The following is a 23,717-nucleotide window of genomic DNA, read 5'->3' as shown; positions in this document are numbered from 1 at the left end:
GAGCTTGCTTAGGATTCTCTCTCTCTCTCTCTCTCTCTCTGCCCCTTTCCTCCACTCACACATGCTTTCTCTCTCAATTAAAAATAAAAAATCTTTTTATAACAACATTTTCTATTAGTTTATAATTTGTGATAAGTATTCTCAAACTTTAATTGACCAGGAGAAAATACATTTTTATAAAGATAAAAAAAATATGTTTATAAAATACTAATACGTGATTTTAAAATCATTTACCTTATAAAAGTGAGAAAAGATGACAGAAGCCAACAAGCTGTTTGGCTTCTCATTACTTCAGTCCTATCCATCTAGATTGTGAATATTCATTTCATCTTTTCTCGTCTCCCCATTTTGTATGTACTCAGACTTTCTTCTACCTCGTGACACTTCTCTTCTCACTATTTTTTTTCTTATTTACAAGATAAGCAGTCCGTATGGTCACAAAGCATCCTTGCATGTGTGATGGGAATGCTATGGTAGAAGCCCTTGCACAGAGGAGCAGTCAGTGAGGTGGTACAGAGCACTAACTTCTCAGGAATGGACATAATATAAAGAAATTCCCGTCAATCTTGACACAAGCAAGTCCATAAATATCACTCTCAATTGTACTTTAAGAAAAATGGGACAGGGGCACTTCACTGGCTTAGTTGATTGTCTGATTCTTGCTTTTGGCTCAGGTCACGATCTCACTGTTCATGGGTTAAAGCCCAGCATCAGGCTTTGTGCTGACAGTGCAGAGCATGCTTGGGATTCTCTGTCTGTCTGTCTGCCTCTCTCTCTCTCTTTCTCTCTCTCTCTGCTTCTCCCCCTCTGTCTCTCTCAAAACAAATAATAAACTTAAAAAAAAAAAGAAAAATGGGACAAAACCCTAGAAATTTAAAACTCCCTCTTTAAAATTAGGGAAAATATTTCCCTTCTCTTCTTTTTCTTTGAGCATTTAATTTAGAAAATTTGTCACTGCTTTGGGGAGAGGGGAAAGTGGGTGATGGGCATTGAGGAAGGCACTTGTTGGGATGAGCACTGGGTGTCGTATGTAAGCCAACTTGACAATAAATTATATTAAAAAAAAGAGTGGAAAAAAAAAGAAAATTTGTCATTGCAAAGGGGTTCTTCCTTCTTTGAAATGTATGTAAATTCCTTTGAAAACTAGATAGGTCTGTATGACCTAGGCATATCTTTTTTTGAGGACATGGGAGCCATCTCTTTGAAAGGTAAGCATCAAAAAATATAGAACCTCTATCTTCCAGTTTCTGGGAGGGTAGGAATCTAACTTTGGTGTTCGTGGTTGCAAAACTACCTGTCATAAAGATATGAGAAGTTTAATTTTTGTCTGGATAAAGCCAACTGCCAATTAGTTAACACAGATGGTCACCCCATTTACAGATGACTTTATGATGAACTACGCATGACAAATGGTGCTTTCAAGTCCTCTTACTTGAGGATTAGTTATTATCTATCTTGAGAACATGCATAGAATGGGTTATGTCTGCTTTGCTATATTAAAGGGTGAGATTTCTTTCTGTTTTTGTGAACTCTTAGCAGATTACCTGTGATGTGCATCACATTCTGGGTGTTCATTTAAGAAGAAAAGTGTTTTCCTTCTTTATGAACTATGTGGAAAGGATTTCTGGGTTGGGAAAAGATTTTTTTTTTTTAAATTACATTAACAACAGTGTAAAAGGAGGGTACCATTCCCACACTAAAGATGTTTTACTTTTTGATTTGTTTAAAAGTAGGACTTCAGACACATTTCAATTTCTTTTATGATCCTTACATGTAGTCTTGAGGAAAAGGAAATATATCCTGGAATTTTGAACTTAATATGTAGATTGAGAAGGCAGATGAGACATGAGCCCTTGGTGGGCAAACAAAGCAAATAAATAACCTTTGAAATGAAAAACAATCAATTTCAATTATCTTAGGTTGGAAGCTCAGGGACCCAAATTCTCTCTACCAAGGGCCATCCTCAAATAAGAGGTCACTAGATCTAAAGATAATGACCAAAAAAATAAAATGATGAAAACATATGAAATCAGCACTGACAGTGAAGACATTTCATCTTGTGAACAAGAAAAACATTGTCTTTTGGAAGATAAAATCCAGAGAGCACCTTCCTCCCAGGCAGAGAGCACTTCTGCATTGACCCAACAATGAGAGGTGACCACCATCCTCCTATGCTTCGTGGAGACCAGTGGCGCTTCTGCTGGTGCTCTAACTTTAATACCCCATTATGCAAAGCAAGAAGAGCACAAACATAGACACAAAGAGCATACAGCATAAAAGGCCATAACACTTGCGTCCTGGTAAGGAGGCTTGGGTTCAACAGAAAATCCTGTCTTCACAAATGAAAGAAAGCAACTATTTCAGGACCGGTTGTAGCTTCTAAAGTACAGTAAAATTGCGGCTAGAAGAAAAGAGTTGCATTTCTTCATTTGTACCTGCTAGCTGTGAGGAAGAGGTGAAATTTCAGCCCCTTCTATCCCATGCTAAGTTTCCCATTCTTTTTCCATTTCTCCCCATCCTAGAGGAGTATTAAGTAACAGATCAAGAGGCACTTGAGCGAAAAGTTGTAAACAACCAAGCATTGTCTTTTTCTTCTGGTCCTTGGGGCTGCGTAAGTAAACTAAGTAGTCAGCCTCTCTTGCTTTCTGTCTCCTCCTCACATGCAGCTAATACGGGTAATGTGAATCCAGGCTGCTCTGTAAATCTAGCCATCTTGGAACATCACTGTTTTTGACTTTCATGCAATTTGTCAAAGGATGGTAAACTGCCTTGTGAGAAGCAGAAAAAAAGTCTGTGTTGTTATTGACAGACTTCATGAGGAAAGTACCATTAATTGAAAAATATTTCATGTGCATGAGTGTGTATGTGTGTGTTTATTGTATAACTAGTTCTGAGGGTAGTATCTACCAAGCTGTTTAGATACTTTCATATGTGATAAGTTTTTCTGAGAAGGGAGAGTTATGGAAAAAGTTTCTTATCACAAATTGGAGTACTTGCTTTTAATAGATGGTTACATAAATTATCATGCATCCCTTTTCTCTTTGACTGCCAGGAATCCCATAACTAAGTTCGATGCTCACTTGTAATACCTTATTATTGCATAAGTTTTCTAAGTATAATTTGCTTGATCCTATCTGCCACACCCCACCCCAATTCCCACCTAATTCTTGATTCTTATTATTAACCTCTTTTTAAAATTGGTTGCATGATTTTGCTTCCTTTGATTTTATCATAAGTTATCTGAAATCAAACAAATAGAATCATACTCTTTCAAAAAGCCTTAGTTACGGATTCTCTAAGGAATTATACCATCTAGTCTCCCTTTACAGTTACTGTGTTCTTCCCATGTGCAAGAAGGTATTTATTCATGGATCTTTATGCATTAAAAACTCACAAAAGACTGCAAACAGGCCATTCCTTCACCTAGCAGAAAACAGCCTGTAGCAGAACTATTTTCATGGGCATTATGCCCGTATTTCTATAAATGTTTTAAATTAAAAGGTTTATAACTTACATTTGTTTAATATCGAAATATGAGGGACATACTATAAATTAGCATAATCTTTTTCTCCCCCCAAAAGTATCTTTTTAGGCGGTTATAGAAACTGTTAACCTATTTAGCTGACTGTATGGATTTTAGCAACATCATCATAGCTCAAGGCTCCTTTAAAATAACTTCTTAAAATAATTGATCATAGACCTTTCTCTTTGAATAATCATAACAATGAGAATCACTAAAATTTGTAGAGCATCTATAACAGTTCCAGTCCTTAAATATGTCATCTTTCAGGAAACTTTTATTCCTCCTTCAAGCAGATAAAGAAGCAAATGAAGAAGAGACGGAGTTCACGTCACTGAAATTGCTGAGCCAGTTTTAGGAGGCAGTCCTGTCTGACACCATTTCCACCAAACATACTCACGTAAAACATCTGCACAGTTTTAAGCCATCCACAAAGTAAGTACTGGGGACCTTTTCTGGTTCAACAGCATTTCATGTTCGCTTGAGAAGTGTGAATTGAAGAGAACTCACCTTCAATTACATATATATATACACACACTTGATCTTAGCCAAAAGGCCGAGAAGCGATATATATGTATATATATATATATATATATATATATATATATATATATACTCAGCTTTGAGTTTTAGAAGTGGACTTTTTTTTTCTCTTGTGCATATTTGCGACCACACTTTTCCTTGCCAGTAATTTGATTGCCCAAGACTGAATCAGGAGCTAAAAGAGACTGCGATTGCTACATAGACCCAGCGACAACTTAATTTCAAGTTGAAGCTTGTAGGCATGTCAGTGCTGGGGCTTGTGTCCATTTTAAAAGGGCAAAGGCATCAGCACAGGGGGTGAGAGGAACAGTTCCCTGTCCTCCTCACATTCCATTTAAAAACCACAGAGTCCATTCCTAGATGGCTTTCCGCGTGGGCCCACCGGAGTAGGTAGGTGAAATGGAAGCCTTTACCAGTGCAAAGGGAGACGCTGATACTGAAAGTATTAAGCTTCTGAAAATGTATGTGTATTATCCTTGATAGTATAAAAGGAGACAGAAAATAAATAAAATAACCAATAGCTAACTGGTAAACATTCCTCAGCAAACAGAGCAAGTCAGTGAAGTGGAGATATCCAGGATGCTTTTCCTCCATATTGATTTTTTGCTATTTTGCATTGGGTGAAATTAGCCTCTATTGCTTTCATTTCATTTGATTTCATTTCAAGGTCCTAGGGAACATTTTGGGTCACCTGAAGGTCCCTCTTCTCTATGTTGTGCCAGAGTGGCCATGAGGATGGTAACAGAACTCACGTAGGTCAAGTGGTAAACAAATCACCAGAGAAATTTTGCTGCAGAGTCACCTTACTTGGCCCAGACTCTGAAAGTGTTTTGGTCATTGAAAGTCCTATAATATAACCTGCATTCATGTTATCGCCACTAATTGTGGTGATCTTAAAATGGTAATTCTATAGGTCATCCTAAGACAATCTTAAGGGAGCCTTAAAGTTACTTGCAGTGACAATCTGGATGTCCATGGTCGTCTCTGTGAGGTGGGAAGGTTGCTAAGAAAGGCATCTGTATAATAACCATAAAGCCATATTTAGGAATGATACCTAGTAATATCCATGCAATGAATGGGATGACACTGTGTTTTATGTGTCTCACTGCCTTGTGCTCCCTGTGACTGGGAGGGCTGCCTCTAGGTGAATGAAAACCTGTACTTGGTCAGCTATGATAAGTAGTATCTTTGTTCTCTGGTTGGCAGTTTTACTCACATCAGAGAGGAAAGGTCTGTCTCCTTTACAAGCAGAAACAAAACCATCATACAATTATTCTCATTTAGCTATTATTTAGCATTAATTGGAACTTGGCATGCTGGGAAACTCGCTTCCTGGGGGAGGATTTTATTGTAGAGCACCATAGATACTGTGTAATGTACATAGCACATTCGAAGCAGCAATTTATTAAAAGTCACAATATTTTCCCTAGAGAATGGATTTGCTATTCACCATTAGGACTAAGTCCAATATTTATGGAATGTTCACACATGATTAATTACGTTTCATTTACAAATAGCCTCTAATGGGAGACATTTTTATTACAAGTGCTATTTTAATGAATTGTCTATCTTTATGAATTCCTGTAGAAGACTGAAATAATTTCTTTTCCTTCCTTTCCCCAACCTTACATCTGAGCCTGCTGGGGCTTCTCATGTCTTTCTTATGTCTTCTATCAGACTCATGTGATCATCCCCTCACTTGTCTAAGCTGGAAATCTTGGCCATATTTGTGACTCACTCATCCTTCCATCCCATTGCCAATTGCTCACCATATTCAAATGGCTCCTTGTTGCCTGTAGAATAAAAGCTGAATCTCCTTAATCTGATAAGCAGGCATATTAAGATCCTGACAGCCTGAGCCCCATAGCATTCCAGTTATCCGTTCTTTGCCTTCACCAAGTAGACTATACTAGTTCTCACCATGAGATGCTCTTCTTTAACTCTGTGTCTATTCCCTGGTCACATTTTCTTTTGCCAGCATGCTCTCTTTCTCTTTGCCTATGAGTGAATGCCTGATTGCTCAGAATTCTGATCAAATGTCACTCAGACTTCCTCCTCCCCTCCCCTTAGGCAGGATCAGTTACTCTCTCATTTGTTTTCTTATAGAACTGTATGTATACTTCATTTATGTTCCTTCTTTGTGTGTACATTTAACTCATGAATACCACAGTAAATATTTTAAGGCTTTAGTATGTTTTTAAAATTTTTTGTGGCTTCCACGTATACTATGTTAATTCAGCACATGATAAATGCTTGGTGAAGGCTGTCTGGCTAAACTGAAAATCCTGTTAAAAGAAGTAACAAGGTTAGGAGCTCCTGGGTGGTTCAGTCGGTTAAGCGTCCGACTTCAGCTCAGGTCATGATCTCGCAGTTCGTGAGTTCGAGTCCCACATTGGGCTCTGTGCTGACAGCTCAGAGCCTGGAGCTTGCTTCAGATTCTGTGTCTCCTTCTCTCTCTGCCCCTCCCCAACTTGTGCTCTGTCCCTCTATGTCTCTCAATAAATAAATAAATGTAAAAAAATATAAAAAAGAAATAACAAAGTTATCCCTCAGTGTGTATTCCATGTAAATACTACTTTGCGGTTCATGACAGAGATAAAATGGATGCGGGTGAAGGAGAAAGTCTGATAGCAAATCATTTACATCCCCAACAGGGCAAAGAGATCTGGAGACATAACAGTTTAGGGCATGAAGGTAAATCAGAGGTTACCAAGAACCCGAAAAATAATTTATTTTTATTTAATTTTGCTTTCTCCTTGCCTTGTGGCCTTGGCATTTGCTATGTCATTTGCCTTGAAAAGCAGTGACCACAGTGCCTAAACTATAGTAGACACACAATAAATATGTCTTGTATGAATGAATGAACAAATAAACGAAGAATTGAAATTATTCCAGCTTTCTCATTTCATGGATAAGAGACCCAAAGTTACAAAGAACAGGAAAGCAGAAACAACCTCTTTTCAAGCTGCCACCATATGCCCTGCACTAAGATTAGGTGCTTTTGCCTCAACTATTCATTTTATCCTGTCAAGAAAATTCTACAACTATTACGTGAGATAAAGAACCTGAAGCTCAAAATTTGTACCCCATGATCACAGAGATCGGTTGTAACTCTGGTTTTTATACTGTGTAGTGTAGTCTTTCCTTTGCTACCTGCTGTCATGGTAATCATGGACAGTGTAAGTGATTATTAGTTTTGCTGGGTAGGAATCTCTGCTTTTTATAATCTCTGTGCTTAGATAGGGGCAGGTGAGTAAATATGCGGAGCAGTGATCTAGCGGCAAGATCACTAGAATTGAAGGCTGAAAACCAGTGTTCAGTTCCTAATCTTGTTATCTTAGTTCAGGCGAGTCCTTTATTGTTTTGGAAACTTAGTTTTTTCATTTATAATACGAGGCTCATAATACAAACCTTGTGGACTTTTGTGGTGAACAGATAAATAGTGACTCTGAAAATACAGTGTGTCTACATAAAAAGGAGTTATTACTATTATTAAGCTTATGTAAGAATGAGAAAGTGTGTATAAAAGGGTGTTCTTAGACGTGCATTCCACTCTCTTTTGTTCCCTTTGTTACCTCTTTGTAATTTCAGTACAACCCAGCCTTCATTTGAGTAAACAGATGAAAACAGGATAAATAAGCATTTCTCCACCGATGTAATTTGTATACAATATATCAGATTAAATGAACTTCTGCTTTTGATTCTTTTGAATTCACAATTCAATGTAATTTAGTAATAGAGAAATAATAGTTAAAAAGACATCTGTTTCTTGTCACAAGCTTCTATTCTCATAAGAAAAAACAGTCCAAGAACAGGGAAAATCAGAAAATCAACATCACTGCACAGTGGTAACTCTTTGATGAGAAAAATTTTAAAAAGCCACTGACAGTTTGTTTTGTTAATTATTGAAAATACGGCTTTTGAAATGTTCTACATTAGAGGCAGTTCTATACATACATTTAAAAATGAATCTGATCACAAAAGAACTTGCATTTTTTCAGTTTTTTGTAAAGGTATCCTCTCTACCTTAAGCAAGGTACAGAAAGTATCACTTCACTTTGGCTGGTGACTTCATTTCAGACCTTTAATACCAATATTGTCTTATGATCATTTATCAAATTTGTTAAGGCCTGTACTTTTCCATTTTTATATAGATTTTTAAATTACATGAAGTAAATTCACATAGCTAAAATAATATGAGCAATTAAGACATATTTTCAATATCTATTTTATGATTTCTAATGGTCATGCATTAGAGAGCCCTGGGGCATTAGCATGGATAGGACCTTGGCACTCATTTAATTCTGATCTTTTTTATTTCACAGCTTGGGAAATGAGGCTGTGAGTGGCTGAAAGAAGGAGATACGCTAGTTCTCAGAGAACAAAGATGAAAAAAACCAGCTCCAAGCTATCTTTTGAGTACTCTTCTTACTGTACTATATTAGAATATAATCAATTTTGACAAGTAGAACTCAGTTCTCCTTTATCCAAATAATATCAGGTTAAAAAAGGGGGCCTTGCTCAACACTTACATTAGTTCTTTGGATGTGGATACTGATGGAATGAAGACACATATCTGGGAGACGACCAAATAAATTGGATGACAGGAGACCTCAATAGCTTGGAACAATTGGCCAAGTCTAACAAAAGGGGATTTAACAGAGAGATGCAAAATTGGCACTTAACAGTACAAAAACCAATGGCAAAAGTTCATGAAGTGGGACATATGGCTTAGCAACAGAACATTTTTTTTTTCAAAAGTCACTATTTAAAGAAATTTTTTTAATGTTTTTATTTATGTATGTATTTACTTAAAATTTTTAAATGTTTATTTATTTTTGAGAGAGAGACACAAACACAGGGGGTGAGTGGGGGAGAGCAGAGAGAGAGGGAGACATAGAATCTGAAGCAGGTTCCAGGCTCTGAGTTGTCAGCACTGAGTCTGATGCTGGGCTCAAACCCATAGACTGCGAGATTATGATCTGAGTTGAAGTCGGACACATAACCGACTGAGCCAAGTAGATTCCCCTGTTTTTACTTATTTTTGACAGAAAGAGAGACAGAGAGTGAGCTGGGGAGAGGTAGAGAGAGAGGGAGACACAGGCCTCAGGCTCTGAGCTGTCAGCACAGAGCCTGAAGCAGGGCTCAAACTTGTGAACACTGAGATCATGACCCAGGCCAAAGTCAGAAGTTCAACCAACTGAGCCACGCAGGCACCCCCCAAAAGTGGCTATTTTTAAAGAACTAAAAGTTCTGTGAGCTTACTCTTGTCCTCTTATCCAAATGAACTGAATTTTACTTAACATGATAGACGTTTATACAGAACAATAGAGAGGCTAAATACAGTTTAATTTTATCTATTGAGCATTGAGATTATAAATGTGGACACTGATAAACTGGGGCAATGAGAGGAGAAAGACCAGAATGTTAAATTGACTCAGATCCAAGTATATTAGGAAAGGTTAAAGGTATTAGGAAGGTCTGTTTGGAGAAGGGAAGGACTACATTTGTTGTTTTAGAGAAATAGGGGTGAAATGAGCATATACTTTGTGACAAAAGAGGCTGAATGATCAGGTGGAAAGAACTCAAGGTATGGCATCAGACAGCATGAGTCTGAATATTGGTGCCATCATTCTTACAAGTGGTGGGACTTAGGGAAATTCCCCATGAGGAATATCTTGTAGAGGGGTTGTTTTAGTGGAGATGGGAAGGTTAGGTGTACAGATCCCTGCCAATCCTGGGTGACATATCTCTATGTTGATTGTCAGCATTTTGTTGTACTTTATGCCAGGAAGGATTGTCCTTTAAAACATTTGATTCCTTATAAGGTTATGTTGCTTTTTAAAGTTGCAAGAAGTTTCCACTACTATGTATCATAAAATTGCTTACTTACCTATAAAGTGCAGAAAGGGGCCTCTTGTTTCCAGGTTTTGGTCTGTACGGTTTGGGTTCTCCTGCCATGTTGATATCTAAAAGCAAAAAATAATATAGCACTGATTAGTAAAAATTAATCCACTTGAGAAAAGTAAATGATGAGATTTTTTTTTCATTTTGCCATTTGCCTATACAAATGTTATATGCCATTCATTTATTCAACAAATATTTGCTGAGCATCTACTTTAGGCCAGGCACTGTTTGAGATATGTCATGTACCAAACAGGTTAGATTTATGCCCTTGTAAAACTAACCTTCTACTGGGGGAAGAAATAGATGGCAAACAACAACAACAACAACAATAACAACAACAACGAAAACAAAAAGAAAAATTCATAACATATTAGAAAGTGATAAGTACTATGGAAAAAGACAATGTTGAATGAGGTAGAGAAATCAGGAATGCTTAGTAAAATGAAGAAAGAATGAAATATCCTTTTTTTTTTTGAATGTTTATCTATTTTGAGAGCAAGAGGGAGAGAGAGAGAGAGAAGAGAGAATCCCAAGCAGGTTTCATGCTGTCAGCATGGACCCTGACGTGGGGCTCGACCCCATGAACTGAGAGATCACAGCCTGAGCTGAAATCAAGCGTTGGACGCTTAATGGACTGAGCCACCCAGGTGCCCCCCAGACATCCTTCTCAATTGGGTTTTTGCTAGAAATGTCTCAGTTTGCATACACATTTGCATGGATCAGAGCTTTGTTCTTAAGAGGAATTAATTTAAATGATAATATCTTTCACCTATGTAGAAAAGGCGTGTAGAAGAGTGGAACTCTAGAGGATACCAGGCTTACTGAAGGAACAATACAACACACACACTCATAAACTAGAATGTGCAGTTATAGAGTTCCTGGGTAGTCAGAAGAAGAGAGTACAACTTTTGCCTTTGTGAACTAAAATCATGATAAAATCTCTAGGATAAGGCAAGAAGATGCTTAAGTACCTGACAGAAGAGTATTTGCATACAACTGCCCAACCTCTGTTTTAAAGAAATGTGTGAAACTGTTAAGGGATTGGAAAGTTGGGTGATAAACGTTTGGAAAACCACATAAAAACCAAGATTTAATAAAGTTAAAATTTCTAAATCATGATAAAAAGGAAAATCTATATCAAATATATCAAAATAATGTTTGCTTTTTTTGACATTATTTTGATAGAAAAGAAGGAGAATACTTCTCTTTCTTGTACAGTGGACTAGGGAGGACTAGGATTAGGGAGGAATGAGTGACCCAGCAGTGAAAACAACCAAAATTTCTAGATAAAATACAGCTGACCCTTCAACAACACTGGTGTGAACTGCACAGGTCCATTTATATGCAGATTTTTTTCAATAAATATAGTACAGTACTGTAAATGTATTTTCTCTTCCTTATGATTTTCTTAACATTCTCTTTTCTCTAGCTTACTTCCATTGTAAGAATACAGTAACAAGAGTACATGAAACATACAATATATGTATTTATTGTTTATGTTATTGGTAAGGTTTCCAGTCAACAGTAGGCTATTAGTAGTTGAGTTCTGGGGGCAGTCAAACATTATGTGTAAATTTTTGACTGCACAGGGGCTCAGTACCCCTACTCCCATGTTGTTCAAGGGTCAACTGTATAATATATCTCTTTTTTAAAAAATACAACATTGAGGGGCGCCTGGTTGGCTCAGTCGGTTAAGCATCTGACTTCGGCTCAGGTCATGATCTCACCATTCGTGAGTTCGAACACCACCTCAGGCTCTGTGCTGACAGCTCAGAGACTGGAGCCTGCTTCAGATTCTGTGTCTCCCTTTCTCTCTGCCCCTCCCTGGCTCATGCTTTGTCTCTGTCTCTCAAAAACGAATAAATGTTAAAAAGACTTTTTTAAAAAGTACAACACTGAGCTAGTAAAAAAGTAAGGAGTTCATAGAAGCCTATGTCTGAGTCAAAGCAGGAAAGGAACTCAGATGGAATTGGAAGACTGGCTCTGGCTTAGTCCTTGAAGACATTTACTGAAACCAGAACTTGAGCTTTAGCTTTTATGTCCTTGTGAATTAGAGGGGACAGGGGACAGTGCCCACATTAAAGGGTATGAACCATATAATTACTGAATTCAGTACCCATATGGGTTAAAATCTTTAACTAAGAAGAAAAGGAAACTTCATCCTTCTTCCTAATAAGGAATATCCACAAAAAATTCTCTAGTAAATGTCATAGTTAATAGTGAAATATTGGCTACATTTTCTTTAACATCAAGGTATTTGATTACTTAATTAGCTAATTTTTATATTATGTCTACACCCAACATGGGGCTCAAACTTATGACCCTGGGATCTAGAGTCGCATGCTCTTCCAACTGGGTCAGCCAGGTGCCCCTCATGTCAAGAAATTTAGAAAGGTATTCACTAGTACCAATTCTGTATCACACTGTACTGGATTTCATAGTGCATGAAGTAAGTCAGGAAAACAGTACCAGAAATGGGAAGGAAGAAATTAAACTGTCATAACTGTTGATAATAACTGGGTCCACATAAAAACTCCAAAATATCCATGGACTATTACAATTAATAAAAGAGTTTAATAAACTTCTTGGGTTCAATGCCAATATACACAATTCAAATTCATATCTCTACACAGCAATACATGTTTTAAAAATATAATTCTAAAAGATGTCATTTACATAGTATAAAAGTAAAGTACCTAGGAATAAATGCATTATAAAATTTTAAAGATGTTTATAAGGAAAATTATATAACTACATTGGAAGATTTTATGGTTACCTCACATAAATAGAGAAATTAGAAAACTTGATATTTAACAAACATTTCAATTCTCCTGAAGTTGATTTATTGATTCCATATAATGTCAATAATATCACCAAACATTCTTTTTATATCTGTGTGGATTTGGTAAGTTAATTCTGAGATTTACATGACAGAGTAAAAAGTCAAAATAACCACTTGGAAAAAAACCCAAAGGTGGTAAACTTGCCTTATCCAGACTTATTTTAAGCTACAGTAATTAAGACTATAGTATTTGTACAAAGATAGAAAATGAAACATTGCAACAGAGTAGAAAACTCCCAAAAAACACGCATATATGAATGTCTGAATTATGACAGAAATAACATAGCTGATCTGGGATTAAAGATAGGCTTCTGAAGCTGTAACAACTGATTACATTACTGCGAGGATAAATATGAACTTGAACCTCTACCTTACACTGTACGGAAAAATAATTAATTACTATCAGATTAAAACCCTAAATGTGACAGGCAAAAATATATAACTTTTTTTATTAAAATTTTTTTAAGTTTTATTTTTCATATCTGAGAGAGAGAGAGAGAGAGAGAGAGAGAGAGCATCAGCAGGGGAGGGGCAGAGAGATGGAGACAGAATCTGAAGCAGGTTCCAGGTTCTGAGCTGTTAGCACAGAGCCCAATGTGGGGCTTGAATTCATGAGCAGTGAGATCATGACCTGAGCTGAAGTTGGAAGCCTAACCAACTGAGCCACCCAGGCACCCCCTGTCCAAAATATATAACTTTTAAGAAGAAATACAGTAAAATATCTTTATGAGATCAGAGTATGAAAGGATAATCCTAAACCAGACATAAAAAGCACTAGCCTTAAAATACAAGATTGATAAATTCTACTACATTACAGTAAAATAAAAAGAATTTCTGCTCAGCAAAAGGCACAAAAAGACAATGCAAAGAAAGGCCACAAACTAGATGAAGAAATCCTTGACAAAGTATTTGTTTCTGGAATACATAAAGACTTATTTATATGAGTCAAACCACCAAATAGAAAATTTGGCAAAGCTCTGGATGAATGAGCATTTCCGTTGTACTCAACTTTTAAATACAAGATTTAATTGTGTCTTCAGGCCAACATAGCTTATTTAGAAGCCAAGGCTCAGGTAGTCATGACTCAAGAGCTGTGCCTTGAAGGGACCATGCAAACAAGGCAAATGACACCATAACAGTAAAATCTGTGGTCAATGATGGAGAGACATCCTGAGGTTTTCTTCTCTAATTGTCACACATTGTGTAAGTTTCCCATAGGTAGGACTAGAGGAAAAATGACCGAGATTCAATTTTCTGCCATTCTTATAAAGATAGGGGCTTTGGAGTAAAATACTGAGGTACAGAAAATAAAGTGTTATTTCTTAAATTCCCAAATTTAGAAAGAGTCATACCAAATACTAATATTTAGAAATCCCATATTGTCTTCAAGAAGGGATACGGGTTTAATCATTCTCAACAAATTTTTTTTGAGATCATCCAAAATATCCTAGTTAAATTCTTACTTGTTTTACAGAAGTATCTATAAAGGTACCTCTATATCAAGAAGGTGGGTTCTATTATCTGAGTATTAGAATTATATTCTTGTAGAGAGAGTCAGTAAAATTAGGTAAGCACCATTCAAAGGAGGCCTCTTGAAGTGTTTATGTTTGGGTACAATATACATCATACTGTGTGGAAGAACTCCCCCAAACCGTTTCCAGGCATAGGGATGAAGCAGAAGGGAGTGAAAGCCTTACCCACGGTTAGGAGATGACTGGAGACAGGAGACCTCCACAAGGAGGGAAGATGGGTATCTGCATTTTGTCCTATGACATTATAAGGCTACGTAAGGACCAACTAAGAACAGACCCCATATTTATTTTGAAGTTTCAATATTTCAAGTTAGCATGAAAAAAATAGGTGGAAAAAATAAAAACTTACTCTAAAATTATTCTTCTAGAATTAAACCTCAGAATCAAACAAACTGAAAAATATCCTGTTGGGCTAATAACTATATATTTTCACAGTAAACTACTTAAAAACTTATTAAATGTTCTAAAAAATTTAATCAGTTTTCCTTGCTTCTTTATATTGAAGCTAAATAAGTGATGTCAACATACCATGACAGAAACAACTATAAAGTTAGAGAACTGGAAAAAGTCAATGAGATGAACCTATTCTGGTTTGAGGTAAATGAGATGGGGCAAATGGAGACAGGTACTGCTCCAAAGGGTCTTTCTCAGAAATGATATTCAAAACATGTTAATGCATTTCTTTGACCGATTTTTGTTAGTGTGCGAGAAAAGATGATGGTAACAGCATTCTATTAGTTCATGCTTTATGACTCTTGGGAAGATACCTCTACGTCAACACCCAAACACTGCGATCCCCATTTTATGCTATGACATTGCTCCAATGGCACAGACTACTGAGTGCCTCCCTTTGACTTTGGACTTTTACCCTGCACGGTGTTATTTACCCAACAGGTGTTCAGTGGGTCTGTCTACTGGTTGATTAAATTCATACAGACCAGAAGGTATATCCTTGCACAGGTTGTAGTGTGTCTAGCCAAACACACTGTCAGCACATTTCCTAAAGTGATATTTATTTGAACTATGTTTTGGAAGATGTTAACAGGTATATTGCCAAGCAAATAAATCATGGTAACATAAGTTTTGTAAAAATGCTATAATTTATCTCTCTCTTGGATATTTTTAATGCATATGAAAGGATAAGATTCTGGAAAAAAAAGAAACATTCAGTTATGTTTAACTCAAATGTGTGTGTGTGTGTGTGTGTGTGTGTGTGTGTGTATAAACACAGAGTCTATTTTGGATGACACACGTGTAAACATTCAGCAAAACGGTGTCCTCCCAGAACACAGGTTTATGAAATACACTGAAATATTTAGAAAACATTTTACATTTATTTTTTGGCCATGTTTCAATTTGGAATATCCTCAGGTGAAAATTTATTTTAATCTTTTCAACTGCGTATTATTTACACTACTACAATAAATAGGCACTTGCTACTTACCTCTACCACTAGTGATCCCTGTTGGCATCTGCCATTTCTAGAGGAATTTAACATTGCCATTAAAGTGATGCCTAACTTATATTCCTGGGGCACCTGGGTGAGTGTCTGACTTTGGCTCAGCTCATGATCTCACAGTTCATGAGTTTGAGCCCCATGTTGGGCTCTGTGCTGACAGCTCAGAGTCTAGAGCCTGCTTTTGATTCTGTGTCTCCCTCTCTCTCTGGTTCCCCCCCCACTCATGCTCTGTCTCTCTCTCAAAAAAACCATTAAAAAATGAAAGTGATGTATAACTCATAGTATAATAAAGGTATATACATCATCAATATCATTTTTTAGATGGAAAAAATAAAAGAAATATTTTTTTCCAAAAGAATTACCTATAAGTAATATAATCTTGAGATTTTTTTGTTTTGTTTCCTTTCCCAGTTTAAATAAAAGTTTAAATAATTCAGCCATGGCATATAGACTGCTCGGAAAACTCATTCAGAGCCTTTTATTGTTCACATTTAAAAGATTTAGGGATTCATTACTATTCCATTGAATAAAAATTCAGGAGATAAAGAAAATAGTCTGTTATGTTTGACAAGTGAATGCATGAAACCATACATTACCCTAGTATAAGCACCCTATCATTTACGAGTGTTTTTGCATTTATTAGTTTAGATCCTCAAAAAAATCCTGTGAAATAAGCAGAGCAGGAGTCATTATTCCCACATCATGTACATAGATGTTTGAGGTACCGAGAAATTAAATGGCATTCGTAATAATATCGTTAGCCCAGTTCACTACAACTGTCTCTCTTATTGAGCATGGCCCATGTGCCAGGCACCGACTGATACCTTGCCCCTGTCCTGAGAGAGATGACTGTCTGAGAGCGGCAGCCTTGAACCGGAGCTGCACCAGACCCACAGTCTAGCACTTTCCCACTATCACATTGCTCTTAACCGGATTTTGGATGTCACATTTTCTATGCCACTTAATGCTGGTTTGGCTGTGGAAAGTAGCATATAAAGTAATAATCTCTGAGTCCCCAGGAGTTTTGGCATCATGGTGCAGGATGTATGATTAAAAGACTGCTGTAGGGAGCAATGGGGGAACCATGATCCACCCAATTGATTGCTTGAGATTTCTTGGCCAGGTAGGTTCACAACCCTGTGGTTTGATGGAACTGCCTGGAAGTGTTTTTACTCTAAGGAAAAAAAAAATGCACCAGACTTGCAAATGCAAGTACAGCCTACCTTGTGCTCTAAAACATGGACATTTGAAGCATTTTAAGCTGAAAGCTGAAAGTGGAGCCAACAGGGTCAAAAGTACCTGGGTTTCTAATCTTGGTTTTGTTTTGTTTTGTTTTTTTTCCTTCACGGAATCAAAGCTAGTTTTAACACTTGAAAACTGTCCTTAATAGTATGTTAAAATATACACTGTTATGGGAATGAAACTGTAGTCTAATTTTACTGGGTAGTCACTGAATTGTGACCATTTTAATGAGCCTTTGGACCTGGTTTCATAAATTAGTTCTGACGCAGCACTATGGCACGCTGGCCTCTGGTTATTAGAATACTAATGCACAGATTGCTGGTTGGCCAGATTCCCATTTGTTACCAGAAAATACTCTATGCTCCCAGGCTCTGCCTGCAAGGACAAATACAAGTGGAAACTTGGACTTAGTACTAATTGCTTGGTAAGTCTGATCACCATATGTGACTTAGGCAGATTCAAACTGTGTTTTCCTCAATGGAAACTGAAGCGAAAGAAGTGGGCATGGATAGTTGTTGCCTTTTTTTACTTACTGTCTATTGTGTTCAATGGTTATATTAAGAAGAAAATGAAAATGCCACAAATCATTCATTTTCATTGATCAAATAGTCATCGAACCTGCAGGATGCGCCAAATATGGGGTACATGTGTATGAACGCTGTGTTCTCTAGGATATCACAGAGAGAGATAAGCCAGCAGCTAACTACAGCAAATACGATAAACACCACAATAAAGAAGAATACTGTGTGCTTTGGGAACATGGTGCCCCACCTTCTATGGCTGAGAGTGCTCTTAAGGATCCATTCTTGGTGCATAAGGTGGTTTCCTTCAAAGACACCGGTTATAATGTTAGCTGTTTCACTGACCCACATCAATCAGCAAACTCTTATGAAAGCCTCAGTTCTATCCATTAAGCGGTAGAGAACTGTTTCTGTTCTTTTGTTTGTTTTATTTTGCTTTTCTCATCCAAACTCCCACTGGCTTTGATTTTCCTGAAGTGTAAGTGGCCATGAAATCTGAGGAAACTTTGTGGCATTGGTGCATATTTAATCAATGTCTAGTTTAATGTTATTTAGCAGAGAATACAAGCACATTTTCACATAGGTATGAAGCAATTTTTTTAATCAAATTTGAATTTACTTAATTCTTAAAACTTTTAACTTGCATCATTTTGTCTCTATCACTTTATCTCTTATATTACCTTGAGTAAATTTTTTGAGGAAAGTTTTTCTATATTCTATGAATATCTCTAAAAATCTCTCCAAAGGTAAAAATGAAGGACTATATATGTTTTATTAAGAGACAAATGCTCCAGAAACCAAATGAATCAAATCTAAAATGTGGACAATGTTCACCAGCAGCACCATGAATTTGTTTAGGACCTTGCATAACAATTTTACAAACACACCTAATGACCTATTGGCATTAATAGTAGAGACAACTGTTGTGATAATAAGAACTACAAATACCTGGTAAAAAATAATCTTAACCACATGTTCATTATCAGTTCATGGACTTAGCAGTATTAATTTCTTTGTATCCCAAGAGTTTATTTAGTTTCATACTTGAGGATAGAATGTTCCTTAAGGAAAGTAAAATTCAACCACAGGATCTGGATTAACAGTTTCCTTGAGAACACTCAGGTTTCCATCAGTGAAGCACAGCATATCTGAAGATTTGGGTATTGCTTCTCTCTGCTCCCTTCCTTTTGTAATCTTTCTCTTTTCATATATGTATAGATAAATTATTTTCTCAGGTCCTTTTTTGTGTTGACCTTGAATTCAGTGTTGAAAACACCAAAGCTACTGTGTTTAGAGTATTTTGTGATTCATAAATATAATGAAACACCAAAGCAAATGTTAGGTAGCTAAATGCATTTTATGTCGAGATTACTATACAACTCTGATACTCCAAGTGTGGTTGGCAAACAGACAGCATCTGTATCCTGTAGGAACCTGTTTGAATTGCAGACTCCAGGTTCTACCTCAGACCTAATGAACCAGACTGCATTTTAACAAGACAGCCAGGTAACTGCTATGCACATTCAAGTTTGAGAAGCAATGGAATATAATATATTTAGCTTAAATCCCTTCCTTTAATTATTGAGGGCTTTACTTGTTTTAAAACTGTTTTGAAAAGAAGGTATTAAGAATTTGGAGCAGACAGCATCACTCATCATCAGGAAATGCAAATCAAAATGAGATATTACCTCGCACCTGTCAGAATGGCTAAAATCAAAAACACAATAAACAACAAGTGTTGGTGAGGATGGGGAAAAAAGGAACCCCTGGACACTGTCGGTGGGAATGCAAACTGGTACAGTCACTGTGGAAGAAAGTATGGGGGTTTCTCAAAAAACTAAAAATAAAACTACCTTATGATCCAGTAATTCTACTGCTGGATATTTAGCTAAAGAACACAAAAACACTAATTCGAAAGGATAGATGCACCCCCGCGTTTACTGCAGCATTATTTACAATAACTAAATTAGGGAAGCAGCCCAAGTGCTCACTGGCAGATGAGTGGATAAAGAAGAGGTGGTGTATGGATACAATGGAGTATCACTCAGCTATAAAAAAGAATGGAATCTTGCCATTTGCAATAACATGGATGGATCTAGAGAGTATAACGCCAAGTGAAACAAGCCAGTTAGAGAAAGACAAATACCATATGATTTCATTCATATACGGAATTTAAGAAACAAAACAAACAAGTGAAAAATAAAAGAGACAAATCAAAAAACAGATTCTTAACTATAGACAAGAATCTGATGGTCGCCAGAGGGGAGGTGGGTGGGGAATTGGTTGAAATAGGTGAAGGGGATTAAGAGTACACTTATCCTGATGGAATCTCTATATTGTACACCTGAAATCAATATAACATTGTAGTTAACTACGCTGAAATTAAATTTAAAAAATTGTGAGTGGAAAAAATTTATATTGGGGTGTCTGGGTGGCTCAGTTGGTTAAGTGTCTGACTTCAGCTCAGGTCATGATCTCACATTTGTGAGTTCAAGCCCCGCGTTGGACACTGTGCTGGCAGCTGAGAGCCTGGAGCCTGCTTCAGATTCTGTGTCTTCTTCTCTCTCTGCCCCACCCCCGCTTGTGCTCTGTCTCTCTCTGACTCTCAAAAGTGAATAAACGTTAAAAAAAAAAAAAAACTTTAAAAAAAGAAAGAAAAAAAATTAAGCATTTAGGGAAGAAGCTTGAAAAATGCTTTTCTAAAGGCTTAGAATGGACGAATGGTATCTCAGTGTCATTTCTGATGATGATAATAGTTCCCAGCATTTGTATATCATTTAACATTTGATCACATTTTCACATACCTTAAAATTTTTTCACAATAAACTTGTGATGTGGGTCTTATTGCGGATTCCCATTTATACAAATTGAAGTTGAGAAAGTGTAAGTTCTTCGCACAAGACAGCATAGCTAATAGATAGTGGTGCCAAGATTCTGAGTTCAGGTTCCCACTCAAAATATGCATCATGTTTTATAGATGAAGTTTGACTTTTCAATTAAAAACAAGGCTATCACTTTTGGCAATCCTTATAAAATTCAACGGCAAATTACTAAAATATTTCATAATTTCATTTATTAAAGAGATAAATTTTTCACAAAGTCTTCAGGAGCACATATAAAGTAGAAAACAATTAAGTTAAATCTTATTGCTAACATCCCATGAGAAAGTAAAACTTCAGAACTCCTTCCCTGAAAACTGAAGCCTGGAAGAGCCAGAAATCAAGGAAATACAAAGGACCTAACCTCCTTTACCAAAAGCAGGAGAGAGATTACCTGATATTTAATTACCTGTAAAGACAAGAATGTGCAAGATTTAATCAGATCAAAATTCTTTTAGATATTGCAATGCAAAAATAGAGGATTTTTAAAAAATGTTTTATTTTTGAGACACAGTGCAAGCAGGGGAGGGGCAGAAGAAGAGGGAGACAAAGCATCCCGTCAGTGCAGAGCCCAACCTCACAAACCATGAGATAATAACCTGCTTTGAAATCAACAGTTGGTTGCTTGCTTAACCAACTGAGCCACCCAGGCCCCCTCTGCCTCTATCATATCCTCTCCAGCCACATTCCCTCTCTTGCCCTGCACACCTCATATCCTACTACATTCCCTCACATTCTTCCCCTCCCACCATTCTGGTCTCCTGTTTCTCAGGCATTTCAGTTGTGTGCCTCTGCCTTTTGTGGCCTCCTTTCTCCCTAGATAATTCCATGGCTAATTCCCCTAATCCCATCAAATCTTTGCTCAAATGTCACCTTCTCACCTATTTAATGTGCAGCATTTCATTTCCTTAACACTTCTCACGTTCACAATTCCTGTTACTTTGCTTGAATTTTTGCTTTCCAAAGGATTTATCACTTACTAATTTGTGATAAATCTATTTATGTATTATGCCGTTGTTTATTGCTAGATGATGCCCTTCTCCCCATGCTAAAATGTTGACTCCATGAAGCCAGGGATCTTTGTTTTGTTCACAAATATATTGAAAGCACCTAGAATATTTGGCTAATAGATTGACCTAATAAGTGACTGCTGAATACATCAATGACTTAATGAATTAGTGAATGTTTTATCTGAACTTTCATGACTCAACATGGCTGTCAAAAGTAGACATTGGAATCAAAAATAAGGTTATAGTTATGGTGACCATACAGGTTAGTATCTAAATGAGTCACTTTTGGGTGTCAATAGGGCATTAAAATTATTAAAATTATATTATTTTGAAAATTTACTTAATTGATCAACAAACTGATTTATTATATCACTGGTTCTATAATGAGAGGTAATCAAAAAGATTTTTTTTTAAATCCTTGATCTTCTATTACTTAAAAAATGTTTTTAACATAATTTATCGTCAAGTTATCTAACAAATAGTTTATGCAGTGTGATCTTGGTTTCGGGGGTAGATTCCCATGATTCATCACTTACATACAACACCCAGTGCTTGATTTTTTTAAATAAAGCAAAATTAAAACAAATTTAGGTTGACTATCTGAATATTAAACATAATATAAACTGAATAATTTTTCATGGTGCTTTGATCAGTTTATACTGTGTCACATTTTTCTGTAACATTTATTTTCAATCATCTTATTTTAAATTTTTCATAAAATTTCACAAGTCTTCTTCAAAGGTGCATTTTATCATTAAGTTTATTCAAATTATTCTACTTTGTAAATATAATAATTTTAACTGAGAAAATGCTTCTATAGGTGCTCAGGAAGATAAGTGGAAAATATTCTTAATTCTATTTTTATGCTGATATGAATAACTTTATCAGCCCAAATATTTTCATAGGTACTGTCTTTTTACTTCCATTTACAGATGACTTTTCTTGACACATTTTTATAAGATAAAAATTGTCAGAAATGTCTTAATATTCTTTTGAATGTCTCAGCAAAGGTAGATGCTGTACAACCATGGGTATTCTCAATGTCATTTCATTTTCGTATAAAATAAAACTACCTAATTATAAATAGGACTTCATAAAAGGTAAAAAGACTTTTCCCTCAAGTTGCGATGTTTCAAAGAATTTTAACAGAAAAATTAAAATTAAATCTTGTATATCTCTAGAGCTGTCACTGTAATTTATTTACACCATTCATTGTTTCTGTAAGAATTAATTTGTCCCTTCACTTATGAGATTTGCTTTTAATAATCAAAATTCTTTATTAACTTCCAAATTTGAATCTTGCTGAACATTTTGATTAGAGATTTCCAACTAATTTTGAAAAAAATGTAAGAAAATTTACAGTATTTACAAAGTAGTCCCTCAAAGGCTCAAACATCTGAAATTCAATCAATGAGAGGTAGCAGATAGAGATTTTGTAATAATATGCCAATATTCTTAGTTCAAAATAAGATTTATCACCATTTTTGTAGTTCTGACTGTATAAACACAAAAATATTTATAAAATGTGATACTTACAGGTCAGTCTGTATAAACCAGTAGAATATCATAGCTTGTTTGATATTTATAAATGTGATTTTTTATTTATAAAAATATTTATTTTTTAAATTTATATTTATTTATAAATGTGATATTTATTTTTTATTTATATTTATAAATTTTTTATATTTATACTTATATTTATTTATAAATGTGATATTTATTTTTTATTTATATTTATAAATTTTTTATATTTATATTTATTTATAAATATAAATATATTTATAAATATTTATAAAATGTGATACTTACAGGTCAGTCTGTATAAACCAGTAGAATATCATAGCTTGTTTGACGCAATTATGAATTATTTATATACAATAACCAATTCCAAGTACATTTCTGCTCCACAGCTTTCATAATTTACTAAGAACGTTATTTTTCCTACCGTGTTGTGTTCTACTCAAATTTGTTTCATATTATTACTGAAAAAAATCACATAATTTTATTTTCAATGTTGAATTTTTAAATTTACATTTACAATACCATTCACAAATAATGCCATCAATTTATAGTTTTCATTTAACAGTCAACAATAAGGGTTTTAATTCTAAAATAAACATTTAAAGACACCAGTAAATTAGCTTATGGCCTATTAAAATTTATGAACAAAGTAATTAATCATTGTTATTAAAAGGCTTTTGGAATAATTATTATGGCTAGAAATTGCCCATAAGGTGGGAAGCCAGTACAATGTGACTTTCA

General features: G+C 35.7%; 1 protein-coding gene across 8 annotated transcripts in view; it reads right to left on the bottom strand.

Moving 5' to 3' along the window:
* Positions 1 to 23,717, bottom strand: part of RALYL (RALY RNA binding protein like) — a 708,789-nt gene that overhangs the window by 142,551 nt on the left and 542,521 nt on the right. For all 8 annotated transcript variants that reach the window (XM_019453371.2, XM_019453375.2, XM_019453368.2 and 5 more), the window contains one exon: positions 9,957 to 10,032. In XM_019453371.2, coding sequence (XP_019308916.1) covers positions 9,957 to 10,032 — 76 coding nt within the window. The remainder of the gene's footprint in view (positions 1 to 9,956; positions 10,033 to 23,717) is intronic.

This window comes from Panthera pardus, unplaced genomic scaffold, assembly GCF_024362965.1.
Source record: "Panthera pardus isolate Hobbes unplaced genomic scaffold, ASM2436296v1 HiC_scaffold_7, whole genome shotgun sequence".
NCBI lineage: Eukaryota > Metazoa > Chordata > Mammalia > Carnivora > Felidae > Panthera > Panthera pardus.
The sequence above is the reverse complement of the archived record's forward strand: the minus strand, read 5'-3'. Positions and strand labels throughout refer to the sequence as shown.